At 40.2% G+C, this 20,623-nt stretch overlaps 1 protein-coding gene across 1 annotated transcript; it reads left to right on the top strand.

Annotated features, from left to right (window-relative positions):
- The first annotated feature begins 1,123 nt into the window (after positions 1–1,123).
- SERPINB2 (serpin family B member 2) lies at positions 1,124–15,956 on the top strand. Its single transcript, XM_047766996.1, has 8 exons — positions 1,124–1,206; positions 5,292–5,468; positions 8,680–8,799; positions 10,390–10,518; positions 11,018–11,135; positions 13,462–13,604; positions 14,506–14,670; positions 14,992–15,956. Exons 1-8 carry the CDS (start codon positions 1,141–1,143, stop codon positions 15,394–15,396), a joined length of 1,323 nt encoding a protein of 440 aa, XP_047622952.1. The 5' UTR covers positions 1,124–1,140; the 3' UTR covers positions 15,397–15,956.
- The last annotated feature ends 4,667 nt before the right edge of the window (positions 15,957–20,623 follow it).

Raw genomic sequence — 20,623 nt, 5'->3', positions numbered from 1 at the left:
CCGCACCCGAGGTATATGGAGGTTCCCAGGCCAAGGGTTGAATTGCTGCCAGCCTACACCACAGCCACAGCAATGCCAGATCCAAGCCTCATCTGTGACATACACCACAGCTCACTGTAGCCTGGGCCCACTTCGGCAATGCCGGATCCTTAACCCACTGAGCGAGGCCAAGGATCGAATCCCCATCCTCATGGATCTTAGTCAGATTTGTTAACCACCGAGCCATGATGGGAACTCCCAACATGATGCTTTACTTCTCTTCATCCCTTTCTCTTTGGGTATTTCCTATACATACAAGTAAAATGAAGAGAAGAGAAGAGGAGCCATCTTTACGACGTGTTACAGACACTTTTCAATAAGCTCTAACAATATGAACATTTTCAGACTCGAATTCTCTTCCATCAAGCAAATCTTTTATTTTTACTCTTCAAATTCCTTTGGTTGTATCTAAAAATCTAGGGATTTTCTGAATCAAGTTTTCCACATTACTGTTTCCAAGTAACACCTATAATTTGCCCAGAGTTAAAAATTAACTTAAAACACACAGTGGAATTTCACTGTTTGATTAGAGATAAGATCTATGTTTTAATGAAAAGTTTTTTGGGTGTGGTTTATGACAGGAGATTAGTGTGGAGCTGAGAATTATTTAGGAAATTATAGCTTGAGAAAATGTAAGACAATTTAAAACAGAGAATTTCTAAGAAAGAAAAGAGTTTTTTTTTTTTCCCCCTTTCTTTGCCCAAAGGTTGCTTGAGGTCTGCCTAGATTCAAAAGAGAAAGGATTCCATTGCTTTTAAGTACTGCAAAGAGCCCACAGGCTATCCTTGACAAAAGATAGAAGGAATATTGCAGAATTTGATATGATGAGAACAGTTAAAGAGGAGAGTGTTGAAACTGGGGTGACAGGTTTTCGCTAATTTTAACCAGCATGTGTAGATATTGCTAAATTCTTAAGTTTCTGAATGACGTCATCCTCCGAACAAATTTCCTAAATGGTGCCTTAGCAAACAAGCATTTCTATTATAGTGATGTCTTTCTGAGTAAAATGTTGAATCACTCAAAGGATACAGATTAGAAAGAGAGAGAGAAAAAAAAAATGCTCTGTGGGAGGGGCAGAGCTTTATAAAACCAGTCATCCCCATGTCTGAACTTCAGCAACCCTCAGAAGTCCATTTCCTGTCGGACTGTACCTCAGAGAATAACCAGGTATTTCAGTGATTTCCATGTCTGTCTCTATGAAATTTGGTTTCATTTTTCTCCTACTTCATATAGGTATTATTAATATAATGAAAATTTAAACATGGGATGTTTTTAGAGGATGAGTAAAAATTTAATGGTTCTTTCTTGTTTAGTTGCTTAACGGAATTATTTTAGTTCCAGATTTTAATTAAGTTTACGGCGAGACCTAATCTTAAATCTCAGAAGCCAACAGATGCCTATGTATCATTCTTTACACCAAAACATATATTCAGGTTGTAATGTCAATTTTATTGAACAGCTTAGAATGTGTATATTCTTTACTAGTTTCTGTTTGGCACTGAATTTGATGAAAATAACTAGACTGATTAAAACTATTAATTTAATAATTGAAAGTCATCATACCTTGTATTATAAATATACACAAAAGGGTAACTCAGTTTTCATCTAAAACAATCAGAAATTAAGCAGAAAGCTAGGTTGGGTCAGTTCAATACCAGAATATATTTATTAAATTTAGTTCAATAATCAGTCAATTTAGTGAAAGAAAAAACTCAGCCAAATTAGCTGCTGGACTGAATGAAATAATAGTTCAATAAATAATTTAATACTCCATAATCAAACAATTATTCATTATGAAAATCATGAAATATCAGAAAATATTTTTGATTTTGTGAGGGGGAAATTTGGTAATTTCGAATGGGAAATTTCCTTGAAGTTATTGTATTCTCTTTGTTCTCATTAATTTTTGTGATTTCAAAATATATGCACTGTGTCATTGCAAAAAAAATTCTTTTGAATGCTATAGCAAACCCAGACCTAACTTTCATTGCCAGCGATCAGAGAGACTGGGAGAATGTGGCTGGCAGCACCTCTCGAGTTCTTGGTCACCTCTGCCAAGTTTAAGTGGCACATCTGTCAGTTTGTGTTGAGGGAACTGACACAAACATCACGGAGCCCAGTCCCGCATATGCTTTCCATCTGTTCTTCTAAAGATAATATTAAACACTGATCAGGAGTATAATATCTGAAAATTAATGAAATTGTGTAACTTACTCTTAATGGTAAGAAACTCACATCAGGTGTTACCTGTTCTGAGAGATTATGCTCTTTGATGTCACTCAGCAACTTCAATTTTACATTGTTTTAGGCAGATTCCCACTCAAATGTAAGGCATGGACTTGGAGAGTCAGGAAACATTGTATTACCTATATATTTTTATTTTTTATTTTTGTTGTTGTTGTTGCTATTTCTTGGGCCGCTCCCGTGACATATGGAGGTTCCCAGGCTAGGGGTTGAATCGGAGCTGTAGCCACCAGCCTACGCCAGAGCCACAGCAACGCGGGATCCGAGCCGCGTCTGCAACCTACACCACAGCTCACGGCAACGCCGGATCGTCAACCCACTGAGCAAGGTCAGGGACCGAACCCGCAATCTCATGGTTCCTAGTCGGATTTGTTAACCACTGCGCCACGACGGGAACTCCTGTATTACCTATATATTTTTATATATGTATTATACACACACACACATAATGCCTTCACAGATTTCTAAAAATATGAACTTCTCAAACCTTATTTCGAAGGTCTATTGGAAAAGCACTAGGGCTGGAATCAGAAGACTGAAAGTCAATCTAGGCTTTGAATCTAGCTGTGCAATAGACATCTTTCTACTTTCATTTATATAACAGGAATTACTAGGTTTGCAGCGCAAGTAATTATGCAAGTTAAATGAAACAGTGAGGCTGAAGGAATTTGGTAACAGCAATAAAGACATCAAATATTATTGTTTATGTTAAAGGCAGTTAATTGCACCTCATCTTAAAAATAAAATTTTGACTATTTTGAAAAGAAGTAAATGCACCTGGGATAATTTAATTCTGTGCTTATTTACTTTTTACTTCTTCATAAAGTCACTTGAAGTTCTAACTTGGCATTAAAAGCCCTCTTAAATTTTGTTAGTGTCAAAGTGACTGAACTATGTAGGTCATTACAAAGAATTAGGTGTAGGGGAAGCCTATTTTTATTTTTCTGGCTTTGATCTCTGGTTTATTTTTTTTTTCATACACATTAGAGAAACATTTTATTTGTGTTATTAATTCTCAATTTGTTTCTGAAGCATTATTGAGGTAATATGAAAAAAAATCTACCCAAGACCAATGTAATATAAAGACAATTTAAAATTGATAGAAGGAAGAGGAAAAATTTCTGAGCCATCTAAGTTCATCTAATCTCACTGAAGAAGCAAGAGAAAAAAATAGCGATTTTTTTTTCAAGCTCATTAAGCCTTCTAGGAGCAGTACAAACTTGCTTCCTTCCTCTTCTTCCTTCCTCTTTCTAGCATTTCTCAAACTAGTAGCTTGCCTAAACTCTTACACATAAAGTGAAGTTAAACTTCAGCAGGTGATGCCGTGAGGAAAATTGGCTAGAGCAGGTTTCTGAAGCAGACCTAGGCTTGAATCCCTGTCTCATCATGTACAAACTGTGCGACCTCATACAAGTTACTTAATTTCTCTGGGCATCAGAGTGTAACACAACAATAAAGATCATAATAGCTACCTCATACAAATCCTGTGAATCTTAAATATTAAAGGAGACAAGAAGATATGAGACAGTTTCAGGGACAAGTGTTACTCAATGTACTATTTTGTCTTGATAAAATACAATTGGGTTGTATTTCACATGAGAAATTTTGATGCAAATTGCAATCACTTTCTTAAAAATAAATGTTCGTGAATCAAGTGTTCACCTAAGACACATGTGGACTAGAGAGAGATGAACCTGGGAGGCCCTGCTGAGTGACCTCAAGGCAGTAGAGCTGTAGGACATGCTGTGGCTCTCCAGTCACTGTCACAAGAAGGTTTCCTGTGGGATGATGAGTGTCAGCATTGTTTGGTATCTTTATATATCTCGGTAATTGCAGGGTGCGTTTTAAGACATTATGAAAGCTTAAGATACAGTCTGTTGGCCAGAACCAGCAGATACCCACACACACCTTGGGTGTGTCCAAGCTTTTGGCTGCATGTGGAGGGTGTGTCTGTCATTTATCTTCAGGGGTGTGTGTGTGTGTGTGTGTGTGTGTGTGTGTACGTGTATTCCATATACCCAGGATAACCCCAGCAGTGGGACCTGGCATTGCCTTCCCTGCTCAGGGGTCAGGGGTGAGGGTGGTGGGAGAAGGGGCCTTTTCAGTACTCCCAGTAATTAACTACTCAGCACAGGGGGCCTCTTTGGTAGAAAGGCTATGGTGTGTGTGAGTGGAGTGGGTGCAGGCAGGGGAGGTAGGGGTGTGTAAAAATGCCTACTCTCAAATGATGAGTCTAAGCCACTTCTAGAAGCAGGGAATTTGAAAGAAGTTTGACCATATCCACTGGGGCCAACAAAAGTACATGTGCATGGGCATATATTTGACTATGTGTGTATCTGTGGTGTGTGTGTGCATACATGTGCGTGTGTGTGTGTGTAGTGTATATTTGTGGGTGCAACACAGAGATTGAGAACCTGACCGTGGAAGCCACCCACCCACCCGGCTTCAATTCCCAGTCCTACCCCTTATAGTCCAGTGGCACTGGTCACTACTCTGATTCTCTCTGGGCAGCAGTTTCTTCCTTTGTCAGACAGGAGTAGCAGTGCCTTTCTCATAGGGTTTCTGTACAGATTAACCAGTTAGTACAGGTGAAAGCTTTCAAACAGCATCTTTTGTGCAGTAAGAATTCAATAAAGGCTCTTATTATCATTATTATTATGTGCAGAGTTACTACTCATCACAAAACCGTTCCCTTCTGTCTCGGGATCAGCTGCAGAATTTGCAGGATCAGATGCAAAAGAAAAATGCAGGGTTCCTTGGTTAAAATGATTAAGAATTTCAAGATGGTGACAGCAGTGCATTGTACTGAGCATGGGACCCTCTGTGGCTGCCCAGGTCCCATGACCATGATGCTGCTGCCCCTGCTCTACCTCATGCTGTCCCATGAAGGAAGAACAGCAAGGGAACCCCTGCCGTATGCATGGTACAGCCTGTACTACTCTACTGACATCACCTAAAATGTTGAGTCATCTTCTAGAGCTGTTTTTCCCCTCTCACTTTCCTTCTAGATTGAAAGAATGGAAGAACTTTACGTGGCAAACACAATCTTTGCCCTCAATTTCTTCAAGCACCTGGCAAATACAAGTGCTGCCCAGAATCTCTTCTTCTCTCCATGGAGCATCTCATCCACCATGGCCATGGTCTACCTGGGTGCCAGGGGCAACACTGCAGACCAGATGGCCAAAGTAAGTGTCTGTTAAAGTTCCAAATTAGAGCTGAATAATTCCTGAACTGAAGAGTAGGATTTTTCTGATTTTATGCTTGAGACATCTTGACTATAACAAGGTCAGCAATCATCACAAGCCCTTACCACATGAGTTCTTTAGATTCAAATCTATAAAAGAGCCAAACTAGAAACACCCTCAGTGGTAGATATCACAGAAGGCATATTGGAGTTTCTTATTCTGTAAGGCTGGAAATAGTTCATAGAGATAATATCTTACATTCTGATAATGTAATGTTTATACTTTTCAAGGTATTGGAATGCTTTATCTCTTTTGGTTTTAAGGCAAGTGTCATTTGACAGATAGGAAGAGTGGCAGTGGGAAGGAGGCTCCTTTCCCAGGGGTTCCTATGATTTCCTCCCTCCTTGCTCAGGCTCCTTCCACTCACAGAAAGAAGTCCTCCTAGTGGTTTTAAAACAGTGTCACCAAGAGAAAAATGTGTCCCAGAGATGTGGTCTCTGCATTCTGGGAGATGCACAGGGAGCAATGTGGCTCCAGAGGACCAATGTTCTCAACTCCATGAGGTCATGGCAATGGGGCCTGGCGTGATGCCAATCTTCAAAGTCAGGGTGGACAGAGTGTGGGACAGCATCTAGGGTATTTCTGTCAAGGCCAGTTAGGGGACACTTTCAATGAGTCTGGAGTCATGAAAACACATTGAACTATCTTAACTGTACCCTGAAGGAGTTTTACAGGATGGAATCAGCACAGTTAAAAGGCACACGATCCTGTATTTTCTGGGTCAGTGACCGATTAGGTGATCATATAATTAAAATTCTTTCCTATTCCCTAATACATAAACACAAAGTTGAGTGCTTTAAGTACAGACTCTGGTTCCTCACCAACACAGATTCTACTTTCAGTCACACCAATCTGCCGCTGGCTACTTTCAAGTTTCCCATGAGAACTGTACCTGAGTACAGCTGTGTGTAAGATAGATGATATATGCATCCTTCCAGGTACACGATGACCCATTTAAGATGGGCCTTGTTTGGAGTGGCTCACAGAGAGTGTTGGCCAATCCCACTGCTGGAGGAAAAGGGATGGGAGCTTCACTCCCTGTGTTTGTGGCAGTTTAAACATTAAGACTTACAACAAAACCCAGTTGCTTAACTCTCCGATACCAGCAACATTTTGCAAAACTTCTTCCCTTTTATTTTCTTTGCCTTGAAAAAATAAAGGCAGTGGACTGCATTGAACAACTTTAGAAAACATCAAGGTCTTCATTTTTAAGATGTAGAGTCAATGGATTTTTAGGACAAATGCTCTAGGTGCTTAAAGTATAAAAACGATTTTAATTGCAAAGGAAAATTAACTTATTGGTCACAACACAGTTTTTCTGCCTCTGGAAAGTACTTTAAGCAGGCGGGGCAAGGATTTTTTTTTATAGTTTTCTTGTACCTCTGCTGCATATGCAGATTTTGAAGTTCAAAGGCAAATTTGGTTAATTCGCTACTAAGAAAGAGAAGCACTTTGGTTTGGAGGAGGAAGCAGGGACTTTGGAGTTTGGGGACAGACTGGTCCTGTTTGGATGGTGGCTTTGCGACTTATAAAAGTATGTGAGCAAGGCATTTAAACTCTCTGAGCTCCAGTTTTCTTATTTTTAAAATGAGAATGAAAATGCATAACTGGTGAGATGGCTGTGAAGATGAGAGATAAGATGAAAAGTAGTAATTGTTAGGATAGATGATGGTTAGTAGTGCCCTGGACAAGTACCTAAGACCATTTTATGAATTTAGCCACAGACTACAAAATCCTGTGAGGTAGGTGCTATGACTACCAAACTCATTTTACAGATCCAAAAATTAGGGCAAGGAGAGGGCACGCCTTTGGGAATTGGTGTGACTGGTAGGGGTGAAGTATTTGTAGTGGGAAAAAGGAATAAATAGAAGGGATACGCTCATCCAGAGCATAGGAGACATAAGATTAGCAGGAGTATTTTTACACAGATCTTATCTTTAGGAAAGGCCACAGAACTATCCAAGCTAAGTGGCCTCTCTGGGCATTGTGCCTCTCCTGCTATTTTCTCTGTGGCCTTAGCCTGGCTCAGGTCACCTGACATCCCCCACTCCTGTGGAGGCTTCTGCAGTGAGTGAAGCAGGAGAGCTTTAGTCTTAGCCAGGAGACCCCAACTTAAGGGTCAATTTCCTTAACAGGGGGGACAATGAGAGAAGCTGTTACAGGGGATATTCTCCCCCAAGTGGCGGCTGAGTCAGACCACTGCCTTTCAGAGAGTATTAGGTAGGACTTGTAACACATGATCTGAAGAGCAGAGAAAGACCCCACAAACCCTCACACCTCTCTTTCCAAGCCTAGAAATTCACCACCTGGCTGGATAAGCCTGCCTTTCCTTTCCTTAGCAGAACCTCCACCATCAGTCCTGTTACCACAGAGGGTCCTCCTCACCTGGGACCCCACAGGGATGCAGTACAGGACCTACGGGACCCAGTAGATGTTGAAGGTGGGGGTGTGGTGGGGCCAGCCTGGAGTGCTGAGACTGACTGGGCCAGGCTGGAGAGGCTTGGTATTGCGGGAGGGGACCCAAGCCACCTCCCAGGGGCCAGTCTTCACCTGCCAGCTTCACTGTTATCTGGATCTGCCACTTATGACATAAAGAGATTCTCATTGTCATCTGATCCCTGTTATCTCCCAACATGGACAGATGTGGGGACTTCTTTATGTGTAAATAAGGGATGTGCAAATATTGCAGGTGCTCCCTGTTAATACTGAGTGACTTGTTCTGATGCTTAAGCTAGTTGTGGTTTATGTTTCTGACAGATTAGAAGTGTATAATATATAAGGCCTCTAAAAAGGGAGATACAAGGTCAGGAGTTAACTTTATTACTTCCTTCAAATACTGACATATTTTCAAGGCAACTTATGGGTTGAATGATAATTTAGATAATTAAGAAATTATAAATCATCTCCTAACAACAAATTGTTGTCAAAATAGGCAGTATAGGAATTAATATAAAATACCTCATGCTGTGTCCTTTGAGGGACATTTCAGGTGGCTGATGCATATTACAAATGAAGAGTAATATGCTTGTTGCCCAGACACAAAAACCAGGGACTAGACAGAATACCGCTTAGAGGTACCTGATAGCCATTGGTTGAAAAGTTAAGTACTTTAGCAAAAAAATGTACCCATTTTTTCTAATTCTAATTTTAGGTGCTTCAGTTTAACAAAGTTGGAGTCCATGAAGGCATCCCAGTGACCCTAGAGAGTTTCACCAGTGGTGACGTCATGCAGCATGTCCAGAAGGGCCCTTATCCTGAGGCTATTTTGCAGGTATCTGACTCATGCATTCCTATTTCTTTTGCATTTTTCTTCCAGACTCTTCTTGTCTTAAAGTCACTATATTAGAGAGGGAAGGAACCTAGTACACTTTGCCTCATTCACAGAAAGAAAACCAATACTCAGAATCCTCAAGTAAGTATCCTACAGTCACTTTGAGTAAGAGTAGAACCTGGGTAGAATCCAGACTTCATGACTTCCAGGCCAAGATTATTTCTAAATTCTATCGCTCTGCACTGCCATTAGTTGGGTATGTATAATTTATTCTAACACCATGATAGATGGTCCTGGAACTCACATGCATGGATGCAAGTTTCCAGAGGGGGGGAGGGGAGGGCAAGTAACTGAGGAATGGAGAAGGCCAGGCTTGGTGACTGCAAGAGAGGTCATGACCCTGAGATATCCTTTATCTCCTATCTATCTATCATCATCATGATCACTATCTATCTATCTATCTATCTATCTATCTATCTATCTATCTATCTATCTATCATCTACTTATCTAATCTATCTCAGGTAGGAAAATCTCTTCCCAGTACTCCACTTCTTCAAACCCCAGCTATCCAGCTACATTTTAGGAGCTGGGCATAGATGTACTCCTATTGCTAAACAACTTCCACAATCACACTCCTAAGTTAGGTTATGGGGAGACACCTCCTACATCTTCCCATTGGGAATGCTGATGCTCCATCTGTCTGTCACTGGGGAAATGATGGACTAGAGGAGGGGGAGAGGACCCCCTTCAGTATGGAGGTTCATCCAGGTCTGAATGGACAGTAGGCAGCCCACCTGAAGGCTCTGACCTCTGCTTCACCGGGGCGCTGCTGTGACTAAGCCCTGTGTCTCTTTTCATGCTTACAAAATTGAGGTTGCAGACTGGAATTCCCCTCAATTCTGTGCTTTCTAAAAGCCAGATTTTCCACTGCAGAGACTACCCTTTAATTATAAAATAGCACTTTCAGAAGTTACATGAACTTTAAAAAAAGCATTTTTGGAGTTCCCGCCATGGTTCAGTGGAAACGAATCAGACTAGCATCCATGAGGACGCAGGTTTGATCCCTGGCCTCGCTCAGTGGGTTAAGGGTCCCCCTGTGTTGCCGTGAGTTGTGGTGTAGGTTGCAGATGCTCAGATTCCGCATTGCTGTGGCTGTGGCATAGGCCAGCGGCTGCAGCTCCAATGACCCCTAGCCTGGGAACCTCCATATGCTGCGGGTGGGGCCGTAAAAGGACACACACACAAAAATTCCGAGTTAACATTTTAATATAATAAAAATTGCTTAGAGACTTTGTAGTTTAGGAAACTATAAAAGGAGCCTGACTTTCTTCTAGGACCTTGGTAATTTCATGGTTGAAGCCAATTCAGAGGCACATCAAAATTTGAAATGTGTAAATAATTATCTGATTCTCTTTAATGTACCACATCCATATCAAGAGTATTTCCTCAGAGATTCCTCTAAAGTGCCAGAGGAAAGTATACTTTAATGTAACATTTTATTGATATATTGGAAAAAATACTGTTGTATGGGAATTACCTTGTTTAGCAGTCCTGTGTTATGTAATGAGAATCCCTCCTTTCTCTTTAAGGCACAAGCTGCAGGTAAGATCCATTCATCCTTCTACTCTCTCAGCTCTGCAATCAATGCATCCACAGGGGCATATGTATTGGAAAGCGCCAACAAGCTGTTTGGAGAGAAGTCTTCGAGATTCAAGGAAGTAAGTGAAATCTGCAATTTAAGTGGCAGGGCCCCAAACTTGCAACAAGTTCACTTTTAAAGCTGTTCTCTGTGATTCATACAGAGTCAGAATTTCACACTGGCTCACTAAGGCTCCCTAGGGCCATTGGACACTATCCAATGCAGCTGTCCCACTGCTCCCCTGTGGGTTCTTCCTCTCCCTGCTGCAAAAGTCCCACCTGTAGAGAAATAGTAAGGAGCATAGCCGAGTTCCAGAGCCACTGTCCCCCATACCCAGCCTCTTCCCTTGTGCTCAGTCTCTATCATGCAAAGTGTTCAGGAAAGCAAATAGGGTTGGGGCTGGAGTGTGGGGAAAGGGGTCAAGAGATCACTTATAATCAGCTCCCAGCCATCCTCCACCCCTAATCCTACCTCAGGCTCCCCAGTCTTGATAGGAAGCCTATAATTTACAATTACACCAAGATTTGTTCAGTGTACAATCTATGTAACCTTTGGCTTTTTTGTTTTTTGCTTTCAAGGAATACATTCGACTCTCCAAGAAATATTATTCTACAGAACCTCAGGAAGTTGACTTCCTTGAATGCGCAGAAGAAGCCAGAAAAAAGATTAATTCCTGGGTCAAGACTCAAACCAAAGGTAAAACCGAGGAAATTGTTTCTGTTCTTCTTTCCACTTAGAAAACTCTGATCTCTTTTTTTAAAACCATCTTCTGAATTTAGCCTTTACTCCATTAAAATTCACCCAAGCTTAGTTTTTTTGGTTAATGTAATCTTATTCTTGCTGAGCTCTGTGGTGTTTTAAGTGAGAAAAACAATAATTGAGGTCTACTAATAGATGGCATATATTCAGTATTTAAATAGTGTGATTTTGGATATTACCTTAGGCTATAAGAGGAGGCAGATTTCCTTTCTACCATAGGAAATATCAGTATTGAAATAATTGCTACTCTGTGTCCACTGAGGCATGACCTTCACCTGAGCAATTGATGTGAGAATATTAACAATGGAAGAGGGAAGGATGATAAAATTTTAATGCTTTCTTTTTTTCATCATTCAGAATCAATCTGTTGTCAAGTTCTCTCCTTGACTGTCTCAGCTACTCTACCATTGCGACACATGTTCATAATTCTTAACTGACTCATTTAAGATTGTACTGCCAGTTAGTGGTGAAACTGGGGTTCCCTCTTCTTCTGAGCCTTAGTCTAATTCTGGAATTCTTCAATTGGATGTTTAAAGAGTTTGATAGCCTAACACAAAAAACCCAGAAAACAAAACAAACAAACAAAAAATCAGATTTTCGTTTACCTCATGTTCAAAACATTTCAAACAAGAGTGTGGTGTTTGGTTTCTTAGCTACCATAATGGAAAAAACACATGTACCAAGGGCTATAGAATTTAAAAAATATTTTTGTTTCTTGAAAATAGTTAATCCACTTCAGTTCTTCATTTCTAGATTTTTTTTTCAGGTTGTATCTAAATACATTTTTTTTCTCTTTTTTTTTTAATTTATTTTTTCCCACTGTATAGCAAGGGGATCAAGTTTTTAAATCGATGTTCTAAAATACTGACACACCACTGACAAAGAGGAAGCAGAGAAAGCGAAGATTAACAGAAGTGAAAATAAAAACGAATTGCGAAATTAAAGAGACACATGAAAGTTTTGCTTTTTGAGAAGAGCAAGATTTCTCTTGTCTTTAAGCATTTGTGTTGAACGGCTGTAAATCTTTCAGATAAACTGCCAAAATGCCAAGTAGTCACTTGGGCTGACTGCTTTACCAAATTTCGTTTTATTTTTTTAAAATGATTTTTATTTTTTTCCATCATAGCTGGCCAAATTTTAATAATAGTAAAATAATAATAATTTGAGAAAATTTTCTGTTATGATCAATCTAGTTTTGCCACATGCATCACAAAGTTAAATAAAATCTTAGTAGATTTCCATAGTAACCAAGAATTTTAATTGCCTGGGGATACACTGAAGAGAGATACTGAATGACTGAATATACAGACTACAGTGAGTCCTCTATCTGTCAGTAGGAATGGAAGATGGAGGATTGTAGAGACAGATTTCTGACCAGCATACCAGCATTGTGACCTTGGGAAGATTGCTAATCTCTCTCACCGTGGTATTCATTTGTGTAAAACAACACTAATAATACTCCCCAGCTAGAGTAGTTGTGAAGATTAAATACAATAATGTATTTAGTGATTGAAATACTGCAGATAAGGCTTTCACTATAAATGGGTTGTTTCTTTTACTTTTTTTTTTTTTTAACCATCATACTCAGATGTATCATTTCTAAGAACCTTGTCTGGCTCACTCCTTTACTGCATTCTCTGTTGTCATAGTTCTTTGCATCATTTAGTTCTCCTAAAGAACTTATAATACATTGTTTCCTAACTAATTTAGACAGTCTCTTCCAAAATTCTCAGCCTCACCAAGACAATTCTTCACTTCTCACTTCATGAATCTGTTCTACTCCTAATGTAGCACAACTTCCAAAACACCATTTTTTGAAGAATCAGTGGGTCAGACCCATAGACCATCTAGACCAGACCTTGAAGGAGCCCTAGTGACATACTGTGGAAGGGCACTAATATGTTTCTTAAGAGACAGTTTTCCACTCCCATCTGAATTAAATAACTTCATACAACTATAAAACTTTGAGAAAATAATGTAAAAAGGAACTTAAATTTTTTTTCCAAGTCTGATAGTAATTCTACTCATAATTGAGCATTACTTCTTGATTTTCTCTTGGATTTTGCAAACCTGAAAAATTTGGTCTGCATTTTACTTATGATTTAAACAAATCAAGAGAAAAACTTGAGTCTGAAGATCAACATCTCTTCAGAGTTCGGCAAATGTGGATGCTGGGTTTGATGGTGATTCAAAGATTCAAGAAATCATAGTAACATCACTGTTCTTAATCATGAAACCTAAACATATATCATATTTTCTGTAGGCAAAATCCCCAGCTTGTTACCTGAAGGTTCTGTAGATGCGGAGACCAAGATGGTCCTGGTGAATGCTGTCTACTTCAAGGGAAAGTGGAAAACTCCATTTCAGAAGAAACTGAATGGGCTTTATCCTTTCCGTGTGAACTTGGTATGAAACAACAAGACAGATTTTCTTCACATATATTTTAGGGCCTTTGCCAAGATAGAGAAAATTAGGGATCACTTGTTGATGCCCATGCATGATTTGCTAGTTACAAGTTACGCACAATGGATAGTTGATGAACTCTTTCAAGTTACTGACTAGCACTCAGTAATTTTCTGAGAGGCCATATGAATAGTGGTGAATACCATAGGCTTTCAAATGACACAACACTGGACTCAAATGTAGGTGCTACCATTTACCAGCTATGATGTTACTTGTGGTCCATGCATTCCATTTTTTGATCTGTAAAACTAGGGTAATAATAATAATAATATACATCTCAAAAGGTTGTTGTAAGGATTCAATGAGATTTTGCAGAGTCCTTGGCCCCTAGTAGGTACTGAACAAATGTTTTAGTATTATTATGATGTTAACTATCCATTACTAAGAGGTGTGATCTTAAAAAAGCTAAATAGGGAGTTCCCGTCGTGGCGCAGTGGTTAACGAATCCGACTAGGAACTATGAGGTTGAGGGTTTGATCTCTGGCCTTGCTCAGTGGGTTAAGGATCCCGTGTTGCCGTGAGCTGTGGTGTAGGTTGCAGACGCAGCTTGGATCCCACGTTGTTGTGGCTCTGGCGTAGGCCAGTGGCTACATCTCCAATTAGACCCCTAGCCTGGGAATCTCCATATGCCGGGGAAGTGGCCCTAGAAAAGGCAAAAAGACAAAAAAAAAAAAAAAAGCTAAATAGATCAGAGCCACTGTAAAGGTATAAAAATAATTTATTTTGCTGATTTTTAAAAACAACTCTTTAGCACAAAAGTGGAATCCATTTCCTTTTATATCCAATTATAAATCTTTTGACGTCTCAATATAAACTTTTGTATTTTACTTTTGAATAATTTTAGACTAAGCGCATACCAGTACAGATGATGTTCCTGCATGAAAAGCTGAACATCGGATACTTAGCAGACCTAAAGGCTCAGATTCTAGAACTCCCCTATGCTGGAGATGTCAGCATGTTCCTGTTGCTTCCAGATGAAGTTGCTGAATCCTCTACTGGCTTGGAGTTGGTAAGACATACCAACTTTCACTGTTTTAATTTCTGGGGCTAAACTTCCTTTAGGTGTGTCTACACCTTAGGAAATGGCGTGCAGTTTCTCATGGAAATATGTGAATTGGTTGAGAGTAACTGTGATGTATCTCAAACTTGATTTCAAAATTTTAAGCATAGGCCATACATGCTCCCTTCTGGCAAAACTTTTATGAAACTATTAATTTTTATATCACCTACGATATAGTTAAAGTCATTGATTTTCAACATTAGAAGCTGTTTTCCATATCTACTAAGTACTTACTGGGATTTTTTGTTGTTGTTTTGTTTGGATTTGTAGCTGGAAAGTGAAATAACCTATGACAAACTCAACACGTGGATCAGCGAGGACACGATGGCTGAAGATGATGTGGAGGTGTATCTGCCCCAGTTCAAACTGGAAGAGCATTATGAACTCAAGTCCATTCTGAGCCGCATGGGCATGGATGAGGCCTTCAGCCAGGGCCAAGCCAATTTCCTGGGCATGTCGGAAAAGAATGACCTGTATCTGTCCCAAGTGTTCCATCAAGCCTCTGTGGATGTTAATGAGGAGGGCACTGAAGCAGCTGCGGGCACTGGGGCCATTCTATCAGGGAGAACCGGCCATGGAGGCCCACAGTTTGTGGCAGACCACCCCTTCCTCTTCCTTATCATGCACAAGACAACCAAGAACATCCTCTTTTTGGGCAGATTTGCCTCACCCTAAATTGAAAGGTTCTGTTTCTGCATAGGATTTTGTAATATGAGGCATAAGCCTCAGAATTGCTCTAAGTTCCAAAACCTTAGGAACTTTTTCTATAAATTTCTATTTTTGGAACAACTTCTATTACACACCAAATAGAAATACAGACATAGCTTGACAGCTGTCAATTGTAACATTACAACCCTATTCATTATTTGATTTCCTAAAATGGGATGATGTCCCACTAGTTCTTTCTTACTCTTAGTTTATTTTATAACATCAACATTCACTATATTATTTATTATTTTTTATAATATTTTTATTTTTGTTCACTGTCTAATGTAGGTGATACAGTTATAGAAGCAGGTCATCACTTATTTTTCTATCTAAGGAAATGCACTTATTTGTTCTTATAATAAAGGGTCAGGGTCCTTCCATGCCCTTCTGTAATAAAAACTTACAAGAAAGCATTGAGTAACAGACAAACACACATTGTGTGCATTTCTAGTTTTATGTATCACGTAGATGTGTCTGTACTTATGTAAGGTTGCCAATATACAAAAAATAAATGTGTTTCCATGCAACCATTTGTTTGTTATCATTCTATTAGTTCTTCAGGTCATTAGACCTGTTTATCTTGATTCTCATGTTTATCTCTGTTTATCATGGCTTATTTTATGAGAATCAAAAAAAAAAATGACAGAAAAGAAAAAGGAGCCAAGGGAATAACCAACCATCTTGCTGGGGGCAGGAGATGGAGTTGTGTGAGAAATGGGTTAGAGCTGCCTTCTGACAGGAGCATAAGGTATAGCAATTCCAAAGATTGGTTTGGATCAGAGTCCTTTGGGGACACCTGTGTTCAAACCTCAAGGACATCAGGAAAAAAACACCAAGCCTAGTGGTCCAGACACAGAATCATTGATTCAGATGAGACTTCAGAGGGGTAGAAACCTTAGAACAGAAGGAAAACAGAAGACGGCTTCTTTTGAGTGTGTTCACGCTGAATAGCACTGAATGCTTTTGAGTGGATCAGAGGCAGAGAAGAATATAACTTAAGTCCTGAGAACTAAAGAAGATCTGAGGTTTGGGGCATCTGAGCTGGCTGCAGATTCTGGCTGCATCCTGGAAATATATTTCAGGTATCACCCTCTCCCTAACCCCTATGATAAAAGCCAGGGACGAGCGACTCACTGGAGCATGGTGGTTAAAGAGGTAGCCTCAGGACCTTGACTTCTCTGCATCCATATCCCAGTTCTGACACTTGTGGTCATCAAATCACAGGCCTAGAATAATGCTTATTCAGTGCTTCAGTTTTTTTTTCAGTGTAGACTAGAGGGAACAAGGTTTTTCTCATAAGGTTGCTATGATGGTGAAGTGAATTCACACATAATAAGCAATTAAAAGAATGCTTAGCATATACAGTACTTAATAACTACTAGTGATTATGATTTTTATCATTGTCAATAATAAAACTGTCTCATCTTCAGCTGGTCAAACATAGAGTTCCAGAAAATTATTCAATTAATTCTTGAAGGCTTGAATTGTGGCTTACTTACTCTAAATCAGACATTCTTGAAAATCAGCGGTTCTTCCTTAACATTCTCCTACTTACTTTTTTAGATTTATTTTTTGTTTTCACGGCATGTGGAAGTTCTAGGCTAGGGGTCAAATCAGAGCTGCAGCTGCAGGCCTACACCAGCCACAACCACATCAGCACCAGATCTGAGCCATGTCTGTGACCTATGCCACAGTTTTCAGCAATGCTATCTTTAACCCACTGAGCGAGTTCAGGGATAGAACCAGCACCCTCATGGACACTGTGTTGGCTTCTTAACCCAGTGAGCCGTAACAGGAACTCCCTCTCCTACTTACTTTTAGATTCATTTTTTTTTTTTTTTCCAGGCACACCTGTCCCATGTGGAAGTTCCCAGGCCAGGGATCAAACACCAGTAACCTGAGCCGCTGCAGTGACAACACTGTATCCTTCCTTACTCACTGTGCCAATAGAGAACTCCTAGATTAATTTTTATTTTATTCTATTTTATATTATTTATTTATTTGGTCTTTTTGCCATTTCTAGGGCCACTCCCGCGGCATATGGAGGCTCCCAGTCTAGGGGTCTAATCGGAGCTGCAGCTGCCGGCCTACACCAGAGCCACAGCAACACGGGATCTGAGCCGTGCGTGCAACATACACCACAGCTCATGGCAACACTGGATCCTTGACCCACTGAGCGAGGCCAGGAATCGAACCCGCAATCTCATGTTCCTAGTTGGATTCGCTAACCACTGAGCCACAACGGGAACTCCCTAGATTCATTTTTAAAATGTACTTTAAGGAGTTCCCATTGTGGCGCGGCAGAAACGAATCCAACTAGGAGCCATGAGGTTGTGGGTTTGATTCCTGGCCTCGCTCAGTGGGTCAAGGATCCGGCATTGCTGTGAGCTGTGGTGTAGGTTGCACACACAGCTCAGATCCCGTGTTGCTGTGGCTCTGGTGTAGGCTGGCAGCTATAGTTCTGATTCAACCGCTAGCCTGGGAACCTCCACCTGCCATGGAGGGAGTGGGAGGGATCGGGAGCTTGGGCTTATCAGACACAACTTAGAATAGATTTACAAGGAGATCCTGCTGAATAGCATTGAGAACTTTGTCTAGATACTCATGTTGCAACAGAAGAAAGGCTGGGGGAAAAATGTAATTGTAATGTATACATGTAAGGATAACCTGACCCCCTTGCTGTACAGTGGGAAAAGCAAAAAAAAAAAAAAAAAAAAGAAAAGAAATAGCTCTGAAAAAAAAAAGGCAAAACAATAAATAAATAAATAAAATGTACTTTAACAGTTCATTCAGCACGGCAATAAGTAGTAACTTTCTGAAGTGTTATGAGTCTTAAGACAGTTGTGTTTCACCATCATTATTGAATTAGAGCATAAGTATAGAATTCTAGGTTCAAAGCATTCTTCAGCACTTGAAGAGCACAATTTTATCATTTCACAACAAAGTTGCTGATGGGAAAGTTAATGTCAAGATAATTCTTGCTTCTTATAATTTTAATAGTTTTATTTTTGTTCTTGGTGGTATTCTTGAAATTTCCTTTCATTAAGAGTAGTTTTTAAATTGTTTTACAAATTTATCTCATTTATTAGGATGTATTTTCCACATGGAAACTTGTATTTTGGTTCAATTCTGGGAAACTCTCAGCCATTGCTCTGGCTTGAATGTTCGTGTCTTCCCAACACACATGTTGAAATCCTAGTTCCTGATGGGATGTATTTGTAGGGGGGCCTTTGAGAGATAAATAGGGTTAGAATTTGTCCTGAGGGTGAGACCCCATGATGTAATTAGTGTCCTTATAAGGAAATGAAAGGACCAGAGTTCTCAACAAAATAAAGACATAGAAAGTTGGCAGCCATCTGTGAACCAAGAAGCAGCCCTCACCAAGAAACTGCCCATGCTGGTGCCCTGATCTCAGACTTCCAGCTTCTAGAACTGTGAAAAATAAATGTGTGTTGTTCAGGCCACCCAGTCCATAGTGTTCTGTTACAGTTGCCCAAAGTGAACAAGACAACCATCATCCACCCACTCATTCATCTCGGCTGCACTCTATTTACTTTCTTTTTTTGGATTCTTTTTTTTTTTTTTTTGTCTTTTGTCTTTTTAGCGCCACACCTGCAGCATATGGAGGTTCCCAGGCCAGAGGTCGAATCAGAGCTGTAGCCGCCGTCCTACCCACAGCCACAGCAACTCGGGATCTGAGCCGTGTCTTCGACCTACTCCACAGCTCACAACAACACTGGATCCCCAACCCACTGAGCAAGGCCAGGGATCGAACATGGCTCCTCATGGATATTAATCGGGTTTTGTTTGTTTTTTTTTTTGTCTTTTTTGTCTTTTTGCCATTTCCTGGGCCGCTCCCTCGGCAGATGGAGGTTCCCAGGCTAGGGGTCGAATCGGAGCTGTAGCCACCGGCCTACACCAGGGGCCACAGCAACGCGGGATCCGAGCCGCGTCTGCAACCTACACCACAGCTCACGGCAACGCCGGATCATTAACCCACTGAGCAAGGGCAGGGACCGAACCCGCAAGCTCATGGTTCCTACTCGGGTTTGTTAACCACTGCGCCATGACGGGAACTCCCTAATCGGGTTTGTTAACCACTGAGCCATGATGAGAACTCCTTCTTCTGGATTCTTATTAGAATAATATTGATGTACCTAGGGTGTTTTTCTGTTCTGAAGGTTTTTTGATCACACAACATTGTAAGTCAACTATACTCCAAAAAAGGTTTTTTTTTTTTTTTTTTTTAGAAAGAATATCTAATCTAAAAAATAAGAAAATGAAAAATAATAAATGTATGCAGTCTGAGCATCAAATATCATAAAAACACTGAGCATCAGATATCATAAAACCCTCCCTCCCACCCCTGTTCCCTACACCCATAGTTCTTAGTCCTCCATTCCCATTAGTAATTCATAATATCTGTAGGTAATGCTAAATATACATAAGGCAGGCCATACCTAGCAGCAACAAACAAGCAAAATTATGTTGGTAATATTATATTGTTAACTTCGAATATTATTACCACTTTCTCTTCCCCACCCCCTCCACACAGACATCAAAATAATGCAAAACCAAAAATATACCAACATAGGTAGTATATCTATATATAAAGACTTTAATCCAGAAGTGAGTGGGAAAAGAATCTAGAGGAAGTCTGTGGGAAAACATGAATAAAATTTACTCGGTGTCTTTAGAGAAAATGGAAAAATTTTTTGACTGGGTCCCCAGAATCTATGGATGTATTTAACATAAATGACTAGAACAACTCTTTACGCCGTGCAGGGATGCAGCCCAAGTCATTCTCTGGGGAACCACTGCCAGTTAAGATGAACTTTGAGAGTCCCTCTATCAAAGCCTCCATATATTCAGCTAATAATAGTCTGGAGGCCTCTGTGGACAGTAGCACCTGCGCAGCACATGTCAGGCAGGCAGTGCGAAGTTTCCAACCACAAGTTGCAGTCTCCAGTGAAACACAGAGCAACACTCTGCTCTCGGCTCCACATCAACACTGAAATATGAAACTCTGAGCTATGTTACCACATGTGCCCCACAAAGAGAAAAATAGAAACTGTGAAGTAAAAAATGACACGTTATAAACAAAGAGGCTTCTCCTTTCCCTCGATCCCTTCTGGATTGTCCTCCGTTTCCATCTCTCTTTTCACTCCCATCACCATCCCCCATGCAGGTGCTT

The sequence above is a fragment of the Phacochoerus africanus genome, chromosome 2 (genome assembly GCF_016906955.1).
Source record: "Phacochoerus africanus isolate WHEZ1 chromosome 2, ROS_Pafr_v1, whole genome shotgun sequence".
Classification (NCBI taxonomy): Eukaryota; Metazoa; Chordata; class Mammalia; order Artiodactyla; family Suidae; genus Phacochoerus; species Phacochoerus africanus.
Note: the sequence above shows the minus strand (reverse complement) of the source record. Positions and strands in the feature narration are given on the sequence as shown.

What these genes read in the sequence shown, in the direction of transcription:
- SERPINB2 (XM_047766996.1), top strand. Translation starts at nt 1,141, where the DNA reads ATGTCTGAACTTCAGCAACCCTCAGAAGTCCATTTCCTGTCGGACTGT. An exon ending in AGTCTTCGAGATTCAAGGAA is followed by an intron (nt 10,519 to 11,017) that starts GTAAGTGAAATC and finishes TTTGCTTTCAAG; the next exon opens with GAATACATTCGACTCTCCAA. An exon ending in CCTCTACTGGCTTGGAGTTG is followed by an intron (nt 14,671 to 14,991) that starts GTAAGACATACC and finishes TTGGATTTGTAG; the next exon opens with CTGGAAAGTGAAATAACCTA.